This window comes from Cheilinus undulatus, linkage group 18 (assembly GCF_018320785.1).
Source record: "Cheilinus undulatus linkage group 18, ASM1832078v1, whole genome shotgun sequence".
In the NCBI taxonomy this organism is placed as follows: domain Eukaryota; kingdom Metazoa; phylum Chordata; class Actinopteri; order Labriformes; family Labridae; genus Cheilinus; species Cheilinus undulatus.
In genome coordinates this window covers 24,334,319-24,353,839 of record NC_054882.1, presented here as the reverse complement: position 1 = coordinate 24,353,839, position 19,521 = coordinate 24,334,319, and the positions used below count along the sequence as shown (strand labels likewise).

At 39.4% G+C, this 19,521-nt stretch overlaps 1 protein-coding gene across 1 annotated transcript; it reads left to right on the top strand.

Moving 5' to 3' along the window:
* Positions 1-10,111: 10,111 nt before the first annotated feature.
* On the top strand, positions 10,112-19,032 carry LOC121526639 (photoreceptor outer segment membrane glycoprotein 2-like). Its single transcript, XM_041813304.1, has 4 exons — positions 10,112-10,197; positions 10,353-11,121; positions 14,060-14,306; positions 18,288-19,032. The coding sequence occupies exons 2-4, from the start codon at positions 10,541-10,543 to the stop codon at positions 18,558-18,560; spliced, it is 1,101 nt and encodes a 366-aa protein (XP_041669238.1). The 5' UTR covers positions 10,112-10,197; positions 10,353-10,540; the 3' UTR covers positions 18,561-19,032.
* Positions 19,033-19,521: the final 489 nt, after the last annotated feature.

The window sequence follows — 19,521 nt, the reverse complement described above, 5'->3', positions numbered from 1 at the left end:
CTAACTTGTATATTTTAGGGACCCTCAAACTGGCAAAGGAATAAGTGTGATCAACAGTATGCACTTTATGGTCAAAGAGAGGTTCTCCTTACCTGATTTAGTTGGTCCTCCAGGAAACAGTCAGATGTTACTGTTTCACAGACAGTTTGGTCAGAGATACAATCTGATGGATCCTCTTGGTGGATCAACACCGCAGAACCCAACTGGTCGGTCACATCTGCCAAACCAGGAACGATATGAAGAAGAAGAAGCAGAAGAAGAAGGAGAAACTTTTTAATTCCTTTCAAGAGAACATGCTGCACACACAAAGGTTGAAATACAAGCACATGCACAAACAGGATCCTAAGAGCGTGCACTGATGGGGAGATGTCAGAGTGAGGGATTGCTGCACATGAGAGAGCCCCCAGCCATTGGGGGTTTTGTGTCTTGCTCAGGGGCACCCTGGCAGTAAGAAAGTGAACTTCTTCTTCTCCAGCTACCAGAGCAATTCCCAAATTTAGTCTGACTGACTGCATCCCTCCAGTTCCAAACCCAAGTCCCAACAGACTGAGCCACTACTGCCCAAAAAAGATTAAACCTACACAACAAGACACTTTCTCCGCAGATGAGAGGTCATGCAGCCTAAAGAAATGCATCACTCCAGCTGGATAATTGTCAACACCATCAACAGGTGAGAGGAGATTTTTACTGTCCTGCTACAGCTCACATAGATTTGAACTCTAATTTGCTTTTTATTGCTGTTGAACAACAGAGATACAAATGATGAAAACTCCCTCCATCTTTCTTTGTTCTGATGTTGAAATAGTTAAGGATAAGACCTCTTAACCTTCCCTCACAATGAAGCTGTAGACGCTTAAGTTTGACTGCTTTCTAATGTAAATAACTAATATCTCACCTTCTACAGAGAACAATATGGCCTCTTTGTCCCAGCTGCTGAGAAAAACAGGGTCTGTGGCGCCCTCTGCTGTCAAGATGACAACAGGGCAGTCCAGTAAGGCCTCAGCAGATGAAGGTGTTCTGCTGTCTCTTTCATCATCTTCCTCCCCCTCTATTTGCTTCACTCCATCAGCAAGGAGGGAGGAGATCCTCTGCATGGTCAAAGTGCTTTCAAATACATACAGAGGGTCCCAGCTAAGCGGGGGCAGAGAGGAGGCAGAGGTGATGGAGGACAGAGACTCTGAGCCCATATCCAGAGACGACAAAAAGTGCTGTGGTGACTCAGGCTGCAGCTGGGAGAAGAGACACAATAAAATGGGGATTATTTCAAAATAAAATTCAATTTAACTGACTGGCTTATAGCAGAGAGGGATAATAAATACATTATAGATAAGTTCTTCCTCTGGTTCATCTGTTTGATCCGTTTCTTCTGCTGTTCGGAGTGGGTTGGGTGCGAGATGATGCAAAACATTGGTCTCTTTATTGTCTGGTTTTCTCTCTGTGTGCTCCGGCCACAACACCTCACTAATGGAAAGAACAAACATAAAGAACAAGACTTGAGCCATCTTGTATTGTCCAGTTAAATCCATGTAACCTCATCTTTCTTCAGTACCTTATCTTAGGACGTGGCTTTCTTACATCCATCCCAGCCTTAAGGACAAGTTGGATCAGCTCCTCTGTGGACACAGGGTGAACACTCTGAGCCTGATACAGTGTGGCAGACAACGGGCAGGGTGGCCTTTCTGCTAAAAAAATTAAAATTCATGCTGTAATACAATGCATTTTAATCTTCAATTTAATATTTTCATCTTATCTGCCTTACATATTCTAATAAGTGGCAACTGTGACTCTGTAGACTCTGTCTCGTCCCCTTCACCCTGAGAAACATATGCAGAGAAATATCATCGTGTTAAGGCAGAATATCTTTTTCTACATTTATCACATTGATGTTTAAGAAGAGATTAACCCACATTGTATCCAGCAGGAATGTACTTTAAAGCCTCCGCACTCAGACCCAATCTATCACAAGCCTGGAGAAAGTAAACGATCATGTTGTCTCTTTCTGTGTGGCCTCTCTTAAGCAGAGCCCAGGCATCACAAACACAACTGGACACAGAGAAAAAAGTCAAATCCAACCAAAACATCCTTGATGAAAGAAAAAATACAGTTATATTTGTCATATGGCAGAATGTACCTGTTTTGAAGAAGTACACTGGCATAGAGCTTAGCATCGTCCATGCTCTGTATCGGGGGTCTGGTCCAGTGAAGGTACCTTAATGCTAATTGAGGATGCTTCCTTGTCAGCAGACAGTGGATGATGCAACGATGCTGCCAGGAGAATCTGGGAACAGCAGCTTTGGGGCTCAGCAACAGCTCTATCGAGGCCTAGGCAAAAAAAAAAAAGTACACATATATTATAACAACCAAAATTCAGTCAAGTTTGAACACTGAGTAAAATTAAAATGGAAACTGAATGTTAGGATTTTCTTCTTGATAATTTATTCCTCTATTGTAGATAGGACTGTGGATAGAGTCATAAACCGAGGAGAGGGAGTGGGGAATGACACTGGGGAATGACGTGCTAGAGGAGCCCCAGGCTGGATTTTAACCCATGCCATCTGCATCGAGGACAGCAGCCTCTGTTCATGGGGCGCACAGATATAACCACTAGGCTACCTCAGTGCAAAACACATGAACATGCTTTCACACTGAGTTTTTTTTTACAGTGTTTTGCACTGAGGAGAGACTTCTCTCTAGCCACTCTGCCATCAAGCCCAGATCAGTGGAGGGCTGCAGTGATATTTGTCCTCCTGGAACTTTGTCCTATCTCCATACAGGACCTCTGGAGCTCAGCTAGAGTGACCACAGGGATCTTGGTCACCTCTCTTACTAAGACCTTTCTCCCCTGATTGCTCTGTTTGACCAGGCGACTAGCTCTTGGAAGAGTCCTGGTTGTGCCAAACTTCTCCAATTTGAGATGTACACCATTTTGCTCTTGAGAACCTTCATTGCAGCAGATATTTTTTGTAGCCTTCTCCAGATCTGTGCCTTACAACAATCCCGTCTCTGAGCTCAGCAGGCAGTTCCTTTGACCTCATGGCTTGGGTTTCGCTCTGATCTGCATTTTTACCTGTTAGACCTTCTATAAAGAGGTGTGTATCTTTTTAAATCATGTCCAATTAATTTAATTTACCAAAGGTGGACTCCAGTCAAGATGTGGAAACATCTCAGCAAGATTGTGAGAAATGGGAGGCACCTAGGCTGAATGTGCAAAGTTTTTTAAAAAGTCTAAATTTTTGTGATTATAAAATTGTATAATCACAAAAATTTAGACTTTTAAAAAAACTTTGCAGGTCCTATGTATTTTTTTGTCTTATAGACTGGCCCTAATACGGTGACGAACATAATATTTCTTACCACGCTTAAAAAGAATATATGCACATCACATTTTTTCAACATCAGAGCAGACAGGGCCCCACAGCCTCCTAAGGGTGCCTGGATTCCAGGTTGGGAACCAGTGATTTACACGATTTGGAAATTACAACAACCATCTTATTTCTTAATTCAGCATTATTTCAATGCATTGTTTTTTAAATTCATCTTATTCTGCGGAAAAACTTTTGTAAAACAACTCGGAGTAGCATCTTTTTAAGAAAATGTCATCGACTAGTGCCGGTGTCACACTAGTACATGAAACGAACTGTTTCCCCATCTTTACCTCAGACTCAGCCTCTCTGGGATTCTCTTTAAACACAGTCATGCCACTAACCTGTTGATCCTTAACCTAATTAATGGAGATTAGTGCTTTTTTAAAGCATTTCACAACTTCATGACTACTGTCCCAACCTTTTTGAAACATGCTCTTGGCATCAAACTCAAATTGGACACATAATTTACCCAAAACATCAAATCATCAGATTCTACTTCAATTCACACTTTATACAATATCCCAACTTTTATGAGTTTGTGGTTGATAATACTTTCTCTTCTTGACATATGAGATTCTCTTTCACTTACAGCTGGGCATGAAAAAAGTTTTGTTATACTCTGTTCAATGTCAGCATAATGAATTGATTAAAATTAATTATATTATGGGTAAAAGCCCCTCTTCAATCATAAAGTAAGAGAGCTACGCTGTAATATCTTCTCTTAAGTGGACACAGTGGAGCGTTAACACATGAATCACTGCTGCTCCTTTAAAAGCCCATTACTGTCACCTGCAGACCATTATGTCTGCTGAAACATGGACGCTAATGTAATCAGCAAGATGGTTAATTGGCGCTTTAACCACACTCAAGTTCTTATTAATACTTCAATCAAAAGCAGAATCAGTCACTTAAACTGCACATGAAATTAACTTTGCATCTCACTTCTGTACCTTGATGTGTCCGTGATCCAGCATCCAGAAGGCTCGGATCTGTTGGGAGAAACTGGAGGGAATAATGAAGGCATTGCAGAAAGAATGCAGGAGGTCATCTTTGCACTGCAGGAAGTTGGCAACATCCAGGACAAAATACATGAGCTATGATGTATTAAAGTTAAGAGATAAAGAACCTGAATGGTGTTTTATTTAAGTTAGGTGAGACAAAGCGCCAAACAGATTTGCAGAAGATGCTGTGTTTGAAAGGATACAAGTGTTTGGACTGACAGGGTGTCAATATGAGGCACCAGGACAAGCTTCAGCAGGGCCAGCAGGTTAGGAGGAGGATAACACCGATCTGTGAAATCCTCAGAGATCCAAATACAGCCATGTTGTCTGTCCAGCTGAGCCACCATCCCTTGAATCAAAGACCCAAATCTTCCCTTTTCTCCCTCTTTGCATCTGAAGATTTAAGAAAACAGAAAAGGCAAATTCAGCAGAAAATAGGCACAGATAGCACAGAACTGCTTCATTAAATCAAATTATCCAAGCTACCCAGGTGTCTCGAGCCAAGCTCTCTGATGACTCTGATCCATTTCCCTCCACATCCGAGTGATCCGTTTCACCTCCTGAGCCTCTGACGGCACAGAACAGAACAGAAGAGCTGTTAGAGGTGTCATAACACTTTATCACATTCATATAATGTAATGTTTGTGTGATCAAAGCGTACCAGGGTACTTCGGCAGAAGCCCCATGATGCTCCACCATTGAACCAGCCGCCCCAGCCAGATGTGTTGCTTTACAAGCCTCCGCTCTCTGTTCCAGCAGCTGTGTTGGACATCTGAGGAGTCAAATGTGTTCCTGCAGTCCACACATGGGACCCCCACACCTACAAACAGATATATATAAGTTTAGACTCTAAGAAATTCTCATAAAATGTCACAAGGGTTTTAAACTAGAAATGTGTACCATGCCAGAGATGTAGTGAGCTGAGGTGAACTCTTGCCCACTGAGCCAGAGTGAGAAGGTTTCTCAGTCTCTGCAGCAACATGTGGACTCTGGTGAAGGAGCTATGGTCCAGAAACATCCATAAGCCATGACAGCGGCTGGAACCTGTCAGAGAACACAAGAGACACACATCTTTAATGTGGGCTTAAAAACCCAGACTACAGGTTAAAGTTAGCCCTGTTTATTTGGTTAATACACAAAGTACACACAAGGAGAATATACGAGCTCAGTTAGCTTAAGTTTTTCATGAAATGGTGAAATGTGTCCGTTTCAACATCTGACATGTTGTTTATGTTTTATTGTGAATAAAACATTATGAGATTTGCATTCTTTTAATTTACATTTTACACAGCGCCCCGACTTTGTTGGAAATATGGTTGGGGACACCTGTGGGTGTGGTAAAACCAAATAAATGACTGTATAACACCCAAAAGATAATGTGAACACACAAAATCACAAAAAACTCAATGTCATTGTAAAAAAAAATGTAGATCAATTTTGAGAAAAAACTGAGGGGAAGATGCATTGTTCAAGGCCAGCTGCTCAATCCAAGGTTTCCAAGGATTGACCAGCCATACACCAATGTGCTTAACTATTGCAAATTAAAAATCATCATTTGATATTTGGGAGAGGAATTTTAAAGAGTCACTCTATTAAGAAGCATTTCCTTACATAAGGTTAGTAACTCCTTTTTAGCAAACTCAGATGTCCTCTGCACCCAGCAGCTAAAAGTCTGCAGGATTTCATCCACATCAACTTCACCTGAATATGAAAACAGGGAGAAATGTTCATTATTCAACAGAGGATTCATACACAGAAAGATGGATTTCAAATCTCCCTAATGTACCTTCAGCCGTGAGCCTCCTCAGCCAGCAGATGATGGCTGTGATGTTGTTGCTGGCTAACGCCTGGGACCACCGACTCTCTGTATCCAGCATAGTGCCCTCACAGCCACTTCACATGATAGAAACAAGGGGCACCTGAAGAAAGCTGACAGCCATGGTTCACTTTGGCAACAGTTTAATAAGTATTTCTAAAAGCATTTTATAAGCAGTCAAGTTCTGTAACCCACCAATATTGTACTAAATAACTTGTACTTTTAAAGAAGACCTCCCTGAGACTTTTCCATAAGTACAAGAAGCATTCATACAAAAATGCATAAATATTTCCTGGTTTTAAACACTTACTCGTTAATGTCCAGAATGTTATTCAGACCTCAGCCAGTGCAGACTTCAGTGCTGAGCGTTTCAGTGTCTGCCCTGTGGATTTGCTGACTGGCCCAGTGGCTACAGTAACAATCTCTTCTTACACAAGCTACTTTGGTACATGTTAATCCACTAATCTCACTCTCAGTTAACATTTCATTGGCTGATTTGCAGCGTGGTTGTGAGTGTATCAACGTGCATGTGTCAAAGTGCTTATACTGGAAACAAACCAGGTGAGGTCAGAAGGGGTGAGATAACAGCAGCAGTAGAAAATAAACCTCTTAAATGACAAAGTTAATCAAAACTACTGAGCTGTCTTCAGCTTGGATCTTGTAGGTGTTGGTCCCACCCTCATGTTTTGTAATAACCCATACAAACATGTGCTGTGACATCACTATCTACAGTCACACACCCAGGATACACAGCTAGTCAGTGAAGTCAGTGAATCAATGTAATAACCTGCAGTTTTATAATCAGTTTAATCTTCTATTTTTAAGTAAATTTGCCAAATACTTGTTGCATTCTTCTTATATTTCCTTTGATATATGCATAAATCTTTGGACTGGTTAGTCAGACAAATGGGAAATATGAAGAAACTCATACAATAATAGAGGCAATTATGTCTACATTTTATGGTTAAACGGAAGCATCTGAGTATTAAAGCTTATTTTTACAATAATCATGGACAGTTTTTTTTATATTTTCGACTTTGTTTCATCTTTATGTTGGTGTGTATTCACATTAAAGCTTATGGGAGGAACTCTAAGTTTGTGTCAATTTTGGTGCCCCCTGTGCAAGACATTATGGCTACAGACCACAGATCTCGGACACACTTTGAGCACTTTTGCTAAAGCTTACATAGCTCAAGCTAACATTGCTACATTGGCTTACTTGCAGTTTGTCTCAAATCACATACTTCTGCTAGTATGCTGCAATACAGTAAACTTAAATGCAGACGCCAGGTGATGATAATGACAGCTATTCTCACTCACAATTAGATTCATGTAACCTGTGTTTTGTATTAACATTATTCCCTTAAAGAAAATAAATTTATCTTGCCTTAAATGCCTTTTACTGGGTTAAAATCTGCTGGTCATAATAACACATTAGGTAGCTAGCAAATGCCAAGGTTAGCTGCTGTTAGCTAGCTTGCTAACAATACCATATCCATAAAGTTACCATGATGGTGTTCACTGAGGGTGCAAAATATTTAGTATTTATTACAGATGTATGTGATTTGGGACACACTGATGGTATGTTAGCTTAAGCAAAAGGTAACAAAACCAAAGCGAGTCACCGTTTACGTAAGTTTTTTCCAAAGCTGGTCTGATTGATTCCTAGATTCTCATTTCTTTATGAAATGGTTCTTAGTCTGCCATGTTTGCCATGTTTGCGGTGTGGTTATTAAATGAATGTATCGGCCAGACTTTGTTTGTGAACAAAGTGTAAGTTGAAAAAAAAAACCCTATAATGTTTTACCAGCAAATGACGTCACTTCTATTCTGACAGTGGTGGCGTCTCATAGGAGTGGTCTGTAAGAGTGGGCGTCTGAGATCTGTGGTCTGCAGCCAGAACCCTCTCCCCCATGGACAAAGCTTTAATCATTGCAGGAAGAATAATTAGCATCATCATCTTTTTTTTTTTTTTTTTTTTTTTTTTGTAATTTTAACACAGTTAAAAGTTTTAGCAAAGGAGACATTCACTAATGAGTAACTGTAATGTAAACTGAGGTAAGCACATTTGAGAAGACATGAATAGAAGTACAATGCAGTCAGATGACATCACTACCCAGAATGCATTGCACATAAATGGTAGCTTACATGACAAACTATTTTTTCAATTTGCGCCAAAATGTAGAGACCTGGAGTGTTTCTTTACACAACATGCATATAGAGGACACTAATGGTTATCTAATGAAGTTGAAATGTCTTACGTACAATTCTAATTTTGCTTGGATCCAGTTTTTTTGTTTCCTTGAGTAAATTTACTAAAATATGTGAACTGGTCACAGTCCCCCTGAACTGACTCGCACAGAAAGGATTACGCATAAGGCGGTGTGAAGAGAGCTTATTTGAAAACAGGCTGAACTGAAGATGTTCAGCTGATTATAATGGTAACATCAGGGTGTTTTTTCAGTGGTTCACACCTTAGTTGGATAGTTGGCCTTCTTACCTTATGCTGAACACCTCAGCTGCTGTGCAGACTGTAATGTACAAGATAAGAAAGAAAATCAACATTTATGGAATTTGTTTTACTGACCAATGGCATCTCTTAATCACAGAGGCTTGTGAGCTGATCCTGAAAGAGGAGGAGAGACCAAAAAAACCACTTTGTGTTTCCTGCCATTATCTTTCATATCATGAATAAAGACTGCATGCTGTACAGTCATCGTCCTACATCAGAGACTAAAGAAAGCACAGAGGTGGCGACTTATTGTTACTGTATGATATAAAATAAAACATACTCACTGCTTTTCAATTGTCTTTCTCCATGAATATTTTCAGCATAAACCCTACACTGATCCATAAACAGTCAAAGCTGCAGCTGAAATATAACATCCAAAACATTCAGGCATGCTGACTTTGATAAAGCGATTCATTTAGGTGGAGAAATGAGGGTTTTTATATTAAGCTCTATGTAGCACTAAGTGATGTTATGAGCCTTCATTAATAACAGTCACTATCTGATTTTTCCGCCACTACAGCTGTTTTCAGTTTTTAATATGATCATATTTTTATAATATAGTTTGCTCTTACATGATGATCTGCTGACATGATCATGTTAACCTGGGTATAAGCTCTACGCTCCCACCTATCCTGTCAGCATAGAGCTATGAATACAAACATCAGTCACATGACCTCTGACCTAGCTCTTCAGACCAACACAGCACTTGTTATTTTTCCACTTTATTTTAAGCAGCATTTTTAGATACATCATTCTCACTGAGACATTTCGTCTGATAGCCCACCCTTTCAGCAGCTGTTTCAGACAATTATTCATATATTATAGTAACTCTTTATGCAGAGGGTCCTGCCACCTTTTATGGTAAACAGAGGGATCAGAGTACATTTCAGACAGTTTCATAACAGGTGGAAAAACTCCAACAGGAGCTTTAACCTTTGCCCTATTTACTTCCTAAGCTCTAATGTGCAGTCTTCATGAAAACACCAAAATGGCAGGATGTTGTCATAGATCTTGGATTAATTCACTTAAATAAATGTGTGCATATACATGATTTCATATGCCCTATAAAGATGGTCTGATATAAAAAAAAAAAATAGATTCTCTTGGTGATGGTGTAGATACTGAGAATAAACGAGTGAATGTTTTTTTTTTTTAAATGTTGAGTAGGAAATAAGCTTTTTTAAACTTAAAGTATAAAACTGCAAACAATAGCTCTTATCCAATACTCTCACAGCACTCGGACAGTTGGATTTGCGTAGGTAGCAGAAGGTAGGTCCAAATCCCCCGCAGGGCCGAGGGTTCTTTAATGATTAAAGGGGATTAGGAGGAGGGTCAGGATTTGGCTGCTAGGCCCACTCTGATGCTGCTGTGGCTGCCTTTATAGTATCCATGTCACTACAACCACTCGGACCTGAACGCTTGGACTTAATCTGAGGATGACGGCGAGAAAAAGAACAAAAGAAGAACGCTGTTTAAAGGTGAATGATGAGCAGGATACGGCAGGTATGATGGATGTTGCTGCATTTTGTTTTATTCTAGCAGTCATTTATTATATTGCATCTTATTAATAGGATCTTTGTTAAAATAGAAATGTAAGGATAGCAGCATTTAAATTTATGATCTCTTTTTGCTTGTTTCACATGTTCGTTTCCAACAAGCTCAACCAAAATACAGCATCTACAAGATATCTATCAAGACTACGAGGCTAAGCTGCTTATGAGCACACATTCAGGAGCTGCACAACCAATCCCCCTCCCCTTGTACCCCTACTCTCCTTGCCCTGCTCTACCTGTGTCCCACCCTTAATCCCCACTGGATTTAAAGGGAAACTTTAAAAAAAAAAAAGATGGCAGTTTTAAGAGTGAAATTCACCAAGACGAAGAGGGACAAGCTGGCCCAGGTGCTGTGGCTCCTGAACTGGTTCTCAGTTGTGACAGGGGCCATCCTCTTCAGCCTGGGGCTCTTCCTAAAGGTGGAACTGAACAAGCGAGAGGACATGATGGCAGACAGGGACATTCACTACGTACCCAACATGTTGATCGCTGTGGGCCTCATTGCCTGCGTCATCAACTTCCTCGGAGGTAAAATCTGCTACGACTGTGTGGACACTAACAAGTTCCTACGCTGGAAGCTGATCATGCTGCCCTACATCATGTGCACCTTCTTCTTCACCTTCTGCGTGCTGGTGGGGGCACTGATGTGTTACACCATGCGTGGGGCGCTGGAAGAGTCGTTGGACCAGGGGCTCACGGAGGCCATGGGGTATTATAAGGACACAGACACACCTGGACGATGCTTCCTGAAGCGTACTGTGGACATACTGCAGATTGAGTTCCAGTGCTGTGGGAACAATGGATATAAAGACTGGTTTCATATCCAGTGGATCAGCAACAGATACCTGGACATGACCCACAAAGAGGTGGTGGAGTAAGTATTACCTTCAGAATAAGTCCACTTTCAGTGTAAACACAATGCAAAAAGATATTTTAAAAAGGACTGCTTTGAAGTTCATGACACAATTTAGTTCTCACAGTGGCAGAAGTTCAATATGACTCCTGTAAAAATAAAAAAAATTGCTATTTTGTTACCATAGCAATAATAGTCATTAGTAAACCTTACTTAAAAAAACATGGAAACTGATTACCTTAAAAACAAGTTAAATAACCTTTCAAACTCAGAAGAATAAACTAGATAGTGTGTGTTAAATTTAGTCTTAATCATCTTCTTTAGTATATTAGCCCTGCTATATTAGTGTCCCTCCACACAGATGGGACTTCTCTGACCACGTGGGCAACTTCACTCATGGTGCAAAAGTGTTTAATGCCCAAAGGCATTCTGGGACAACTCTGCAGATTAAGAGATGATTGTCAAAAAACACAGCACAGTGGTTAGCACTGTTGCCTCACAGCAAAAGGGTTCCTGGTTTGCTTCTTGGCCAGGGAAGTTTGCATGTTCTCCCGTACATGTGTGTGTTCTCTCTGGGTTCCATAGCTGTGAGCGAGACTGTGCCTGGTTGTCTGTCTCTAAATGCCATCCCTGCAATTGACTGGCAACGAGTCCAGGGTGTACCCCACCTCTTTCCCAACTGCAGCTCCCCCCTGATGTGGCCGTTTTGGTCAATTAAGCTATCTCTTTTCAGTTTCTTTTTACAGCCTCTCATTTGTCAGACTTAACCTGCATAACACTGATTGAAAAGTACTCTCCAAATCAGGATTCACTCATGTTGCAAAACTGTCTAATGCCTTAAGGCATTCTGTGAAAACTCGCATTACCACATCATTTCAAAAACATCAACACAAAAGTTGAAATCACAGCTCAGGTAAACTTAGCTTTAGCACATGTTTAGATGGCTCAGACTGTTAAATTTCTTCTTTTTCTGCTTGTTTGAGTGTTGCTTTAACCTGGTCACCACCACTTACTGGACAGTGGTGTGAATTAGCATATTGGCAGTCAAGCCTTTAGATGTTACTTGCTTACTTCAAGTCAGCTTTACTTGAAACAACATTAAAGTGGTTTCCTTCACCCTGCAATTAAACATTACTGGACAAAACCTAGTAATAATACACCCTTAATTGATTAATGAATCAAGGAAAGTTAACTTAATTCATGTGAGTCTGGCTAGCTATCAGGGTTGGCAGTGTTCTTCTTTTTACCACAAAAACTGCTGGAAAGCTTCTGCATTGCTGACTTCATTGGACAAACACTTTAGAGAAGCAATTCAATTTTAGACAGTGTGCAGTCCAAAAATAATAATAAAACACATGACTGAAGATTTGCAGTCATTTAAAGCTTAGTACTTTACAGTATTATCAAAATAATGGAGATCAAATTGTTTTAAAACGTGGTATCAAAAAAGTATCAAAGTATAAAAAAGCTTGACTATGTCAAAACATATTGCACAATGGAGTGCAACATGTTATGTCATAACCCCCCCAGTGGGTAGCGGCTCAGTAGGTTGAGTCAGTCGGTTGCAATCGCAAGGTCGTGGATTCAATCCTCAGCTGCCACAGTCACATGTTGGTGTCCTTGGCCCTGCCTTGGGCAAGACACTTAACCCCAATTTGTTCCCACTGCTGTGTCGCTGGCATGTAAATGGGTATGGATGCGTTTGATTGGGATTAACTAACACTGATGGCCAGTTCTCCATAGCAACCTCTGCCATCACTGTGTGAGCGTGGAGTGAATGGATGGTATGTGTGGCCTGCAGTGTGAAAATTGATTTCTGTAGTCAAAACTGGAAAAGTGCTATACAAGCTCAAGTAATTCTATACTTTATAACTTAAAGAAACAAAACATTAAAGTAATTATATTAACTTCAGTTTATATTTATATTTATATTTACCAAAGTATTTTTAAGACTGTAAGAGTTCTAAATTATATGTCAACCAACACTCTCCCGGGTGACCTGGCCAGGAGTGATAAGTTACTGGCTTGTGTTCAACCGTTGCAACCAACCATAGATCCCGCTCTGGATCCTCAGCCACAGGGAGGCTTTCCATGCCTCCAGAATGTACTTGGGGCTCATCTGTTTTGCAGTCCTCTCAGTTTTTCAAAGTGAAATTAAAAAATGAAGACACAGCAGCGTACTTATTTTACATCATTGTGGCCGCAAGGAGATGTTGCAGTGCCTTAACCAAAGTGTTCTGAGAGGGACAATGAAGCATGAAATTAATGCAATTTAAAAAATTAAAGAACTTATTATGGACCTCAATTAACAGCTATTAATGCAATTTTCTAATTAATATACCTGCTACCTCATTATGACTTTTTAAATATTTCTTTACATCTTAGTCATGTACTTGTCTGAGAGTATTACTTTGAATCATAAGATCTATTTTTTTCTGATAATGCTGCCTTTTATCTTTTATTTATTTAGATAGATAGATAGATAGATAGATAGATAGATAGATAGATAGATAGATAGATAGATAGATAGATAGATAGATAGGTAGATCGATCGATCTAATCATTTATTTTGCTTGGTTACTGCCTTTTATCTCATAATTGTGTGTTTTGCTCTGATAATACTGTCTTTCATCGTATATTAATGACTTTGATCTCAAGAATTTGATCTTTCTACCAAATCGAAGACCTTTTTTTAATTTTTTTTTGTCTCATTTTTACAGACTATTTTTTGTTGTAATCAAGGCTGAGTTTTCATCATTTTTCATTATTACTGCCAATGGGGTGTGACCTCTATACAAAAGGGTTCAAGCTCTACGCCATAAATAAACAAATAAATGGCATCTTACGTGGGCCATCACTTTCTGTGGCCCACAGTCACATCTTTAATTCATTACTTTGGGAATAAAAACCCAGAGACAAACCCTGAGCTTATTCTCCTCTCTTTTTCCGTGTTGTGTAGCCGGTTAAGGAGTAATGTAGAGGGGAAATACCTGATGGATGGAGTCCCCTTTAGCTGCTGTAACCTGAACTCCCCTCGGCCCTGCATCCAGAAGCAGATCAACAACAACTCTGCTCATTTTAACTACGAGCACCAGACGGAGAGGCTCAACCTGTGGATGAAGGGCTGCCGCCAGGCGCTGCTCGACTACTACACCTACATCATGCAGTCCATCGGCCTCACCGTCCTCATCATCTGGCTCTTTGAGGTGAGAGATAACAGAGTAGGAACATGACTTTTAAATAGTGGAAATAAAGCTGAATACCATCTACTCATTACAGTTTTTTCCAATTACTAACACATTAAAATGACATGCATAGCACAGTTATTTAAACTGACACACAGAGAGCAAAACCTCTTCTCAAGTCTCCAAAACTCTAAACACATTTTCTGCTTTACACACATCTTGCAATTCAAAATGGCACTTTTTAAATGCACTGAACACGGTTCTCTGCATAAGACACAACAATCTGACATAAAGTCACATGTTTGCCATGTCGAAACATTGCCATTCAAAATGACACTACATGAGCTAATTGGCCAATATATGTGCCACCTGGCCAAACCCCTCAATGGTTGTTAGCACTTCAATCAGGAAGTAAGCACTATAAAAAGACCACAGGTGAGCACCTTTTTTTTTAGTACTATGGCAAGGCATACTAAAGATGAGATGCTTTTCATTACGCCCAACAGTGTGTAGTTGGTTAGACAAAAATCTGGTAATATGAATAAAGTGTGTGCCATTTGGTGCAAAAGTTTAATTATGATAATGCTATATATAGTTTTGGTTGCAGTGCGTCATTTTGCAGGATATATGAGGTATTTTGCAGTTTGGGTGTGTGGCTTTATGAATTGTGTTGAGAATTTTGATAAAACCAGCCTAGTTTGCAAAATTATGTTTTAGCAATCTGAAAAAACTTTAAGTGTCACTGAAGAGGAAGGCTAGTAAAAACCTAATGGTAAAATTAACTTGTAAGCTAGTTTGATAAAGTTATGACGTAGCTAACTGTTGTCACAGCCTTGAAATTAGACCATGTTTCTATACCCAGACTTTTACTGATAGAGTAAGCTGTTTTCTTATGTGCTTTTATTTTGAATATGATGTTATTACTGTGGTATATGATGTACTCTGGTTTAAATCGCAAATGTTGGTTCACCGGCATTATATGGAGCTATTATTGTTGCAAAAGTATTTGCAAATGCGTACAAAGATCTGTGCACAAATCCACAAATGCATGTACAGATCTGTAAATCGGTGCACAAATCCACAGATGTCTGAACAGATCTGCAAATCCGTGTAAAGATTTGCAAATGTGTGCAAAGTTTTGCAAATTTTTACAAAGATCCACAAATGTATGCACTGTTCTGAAATATGTAGACCAATTTCTAATTGTGGACTTAGTTCACTTTGGTTCAGAATCTGCCTCTCAACTGGCTGTCATACACACATGACTTTTGCAACACTTCTACTGCGGACGTTTTGTACTCAGATCCGTAAGCGTGTACTTGGATCTGTAAGCGTAAAGCTTGGGTCTGTTGCCCTCAGCGCAGGCTCACAGGCAAGGCTGCCTTTCTCATCACATCGGCATCACACAGGAGGCAGCAGTTAAGACTTAGTAATGGCTCTGTATAACGTCAGTGTAGAAGGAGAAATGTTATCATATTATACTGTTATTGTTATTATTCATATTTTCATTGAAAGAGTGAAGAAAATAATGACTTCCTTATCTCCAAAATCGTATCACAGCGGTGGTTGAATTGCCATCGCTACAAAACAGGGGTTCATTGTGTTGTATTGAACAGAAATCCCCATTATGACGCTGTATGAGCCAGGTGATGTTAGCCGATAGAGTGGTCTGTAACATTTATGTTTATATAAATAACAGGGGAGCTAAATGGCACCGACCAATGTTGACATCTAAATCACAGGACTCTGGAGATGGAGGATGTGTTGATCAAGTGGCTGAGTGGCAGTGACAAGGACTTTCATTCACGTAACCCTGGGCTCGAATCTTGTAATGTTCTACAGATTTATTTCTTATTACCTGTTTGTTTTTTGCTGGTAACTTTTATGCACTGATCATGAATTTAATCACTCAGGCCAGGAAATATACGCAGTGTTTGTTATGCTGGATGCTTTTGGCATCAAGTTGTGTGGAAGTTGACTGAGGATGTTTATCCATTATTCTAACTATCCTGCATTGTATTCTTTTGTCAATTTTTCTCTTCCGTCTACATCCAGGGAGATTAGCCACAGTTCCATTTCTTGATTATATTACGTACAGTACACATAGGAATTTCAGGATCTCTGGGGATGGTCTTGTAACCTTGAGATTGTTCATATTTTTCAACAATTTTGCTTCTTAAGTCCTCAGACAATTCTCGGCTCTTCTTTCTCTTCTCCATGCTTGGTGTGACACACACAGGCACACAACACAAAAGTTGAGTCAACTTTTATACACTCTAACTGGCTTCAGATGTAATTTCTAGATTGCCAGCACCTGTTACTTGTTACTTGTCAATTTATGGATTTTTTCTTCTTTTTGTGTGTGTGTGTGTGTGGGTGTGGGTGTGTGTGTGTGTGTGTGTGTGTGTGTGTGTGTTGTTCCAATGCACATAATTGAAATGAACATGTGTATACCAAAAACATTTGTAATTGCAACAATGTCTGGCAGAAATCATGGATTTTCTAGAAAAATTCCAGGGTCCCAATACTTTCGCCCATGACTGTAGATGACTTTAGCTTTGTTAACTAAAGCTAACTTGGCTAATGTAGCTTGCAAGCAATGGAGTTAGCATTACTGCATAAGCCAAAATAGCTATATGCACTGTAGGTAGAGTCATATGCCTCCCTTGTTCTTCCCATGTTGTTTCATCTTTAAAAACTTTTTAATCTTTTACCTAAATGCAGATTTAACAAAGAGGAAAAGGTAACTACAATTAGGGGTGGGAATCGCTTGTGACCCCACAATACGATATTATCACGATACTTGGGTCACGATTTGATATTATTGTGATTTTGAACATTTTGCAATACAGTGAGTATTGCGATACTATGTATTGTGATGTATTGCGATCTATACTATTTTTTCAACTGTTTAGCTGATTTAGCATTGGTCTTGCTCTCATGTTTGTCGTATTTCCCTACTTTGTTATTTTCATGTAGCACTTCTTGCAAACCTCAAGTGTCATGTCCATCTCATTCACACCCTACTTGCATTCCTAATGTCTTTTCCCTGTTGCTGCCATGTTTGTTGTACTAACTTTCTCCTGCCATATGACCGTCACCTCTGCCAACCTCACTGGACAAACAATTGATTTTGTTTTTCCATCATCATAGACTTCTTTTCATATGAGCAATTAATTTGAAAAAATCAATACTTGGTGGACAAGATGATAGGATATGTTGCCAGACACGATATCGCTATACTACGCTGTATCGATTTTTTCTCTCACCCCCAAACTACAATGTAGACTGAGGCAAACACATTCAAAGATATGTCGGAAGGACCATAATGGAGCCAGATGGCTTCACTACCCAGAATGCATTTCACACAATGGCAGCTTACATGGGAAAAATGTCAATTTTCCTGTCTTCATTCAAAAGAGCTTAGAATGCTTATACTGCCATTCTAAGTAAACCCATCTCACAATTTTGTGTCGGTCTAGAAAAACTTTGTAAAAAAAAAAAAAAAAACATTTTATAAGCTCTTGTACAGAACTCAAAAGGCATGGCTGTGGTGGTTTTTTTATATTCAACTTCTTGCCATTAGACAGGAAGTGTACCATCATTTAATCATTTGGGGTCTCAACAACCTTAAAATGTGGTTGTTTGTTTACAGACCTTTGAACATTGGAAGGCCAACATTAACGACTGTAAATCCTACAATAAAGACCAAGACTTTTACAAAATTACAAAAGGTACCAGGTCTTTATATGAAGGTGTATTATTCTGAATCAGGGCTAAATCTCTAATTCTCAAAGACATATAATTGTTACTAGTGCAAACCAAATATCATAGTGTAGCTTCAATAGTAAAAGCCTAAAGTAAAGACATTTTATGAGCTGGGAGTTGTTTGATAGCTAAATAATATTGAGATAACCATTAAATTTGATATTTTTTCTTTAAGAAATTTGTGTTCATATTTTGTGTTATGTCACATCTGCCTTTTTTCCATCTGTGTTTCAGCTGTCGGTGCTGACAGGAGTTCGTTTCCTCCAAACCTCCCTGGAAAATGTGCTGAAACAGGGCGACCCCGACTCCGAATCTGACGGCTGGCTGCTTGAGAACAGCTTCATGGAAACAGCCCGCACCAACCTGAACATCATCAAAAGCCTCGGCAAGAGCAACCAGATAGACACAGGTGATAATGGAGACCCCAACATTAACATTCCCTCCACCTCCAAAGCAAACTACGGACCGGACAACGTGCCCCTGAAGGAAACACCTGAAGCAAGTTGATAGTTCTCAGGCCTCAGTGAGCTGTATCCCTGAAGGCCTTTATAAAGACTTTTAAGCTGTTTTTTTCTTCATTGTTACTGTTTTATCTTTCAGTCATGAATTACAAACGAGAAAGAACTGTGTATTTAAATGACAGCAGAAACTCAAATATCTTAATGAATCAAAAGCATGTTATACCATCCTTTCCCTTTAAAAGACAGCTGACATTTTCTTCAGAATTTAGCTAGCCAATTAATAATCAATGAGTCAAAACTTTTCATAAATACCAGTGTATACCTTATCCTTAATGAAAACAGCATAACATAAGCCCTAAATAACCATAAATGCATATTTTTGTACAATTGTACACCTCTGTACTGTAACTTCTTGTTTACAAATGATAACTTGTTGCCTGTTTATCATGGTTTTCCAACAAATAACTGCTGCACACTTTTCAGCTGCAATGCTCAAGTCGCAATGAACCTGATGAGTTATAGAAGATGCAGTAAAATGAGATTTCAACTTTTATAGCATGTATTAGGACATAGTTTCTAAATGAAATGAATTAAAGGGTTATCTTGCTTTTAGTTAGCTAAATATTGCAGTAGCCAAACATGATGATGAATTCAGTCAGTTATGAGGCATTTCATAAAAAGTTTACAGATCTTTTCCTTTAATTTAGCCTGACTTGAGTAACCAAAGAAGCAGCAATGGTTTTAAAAATAATTAATATGTTCTATCACTGTTTTTCAGTGAGTTATGTGACATATCATTCCCCTTTCCAGCTTTAAACAGCCTCCTGTGGAATAGATAAAACGTTTGTGTTGTGCTTTGGTCCAATAATGACAATAATGAAGCACCTGAGGAGATTTTTGACCCTGTTTTAACCAGATCTAAAAGCCGAACCAGAGTGAGAGCAAGCATGCTCAGGAAACCTTTGCAAATTGGACTTTTCCACAGTATACTTATATTTTGAGAGTCT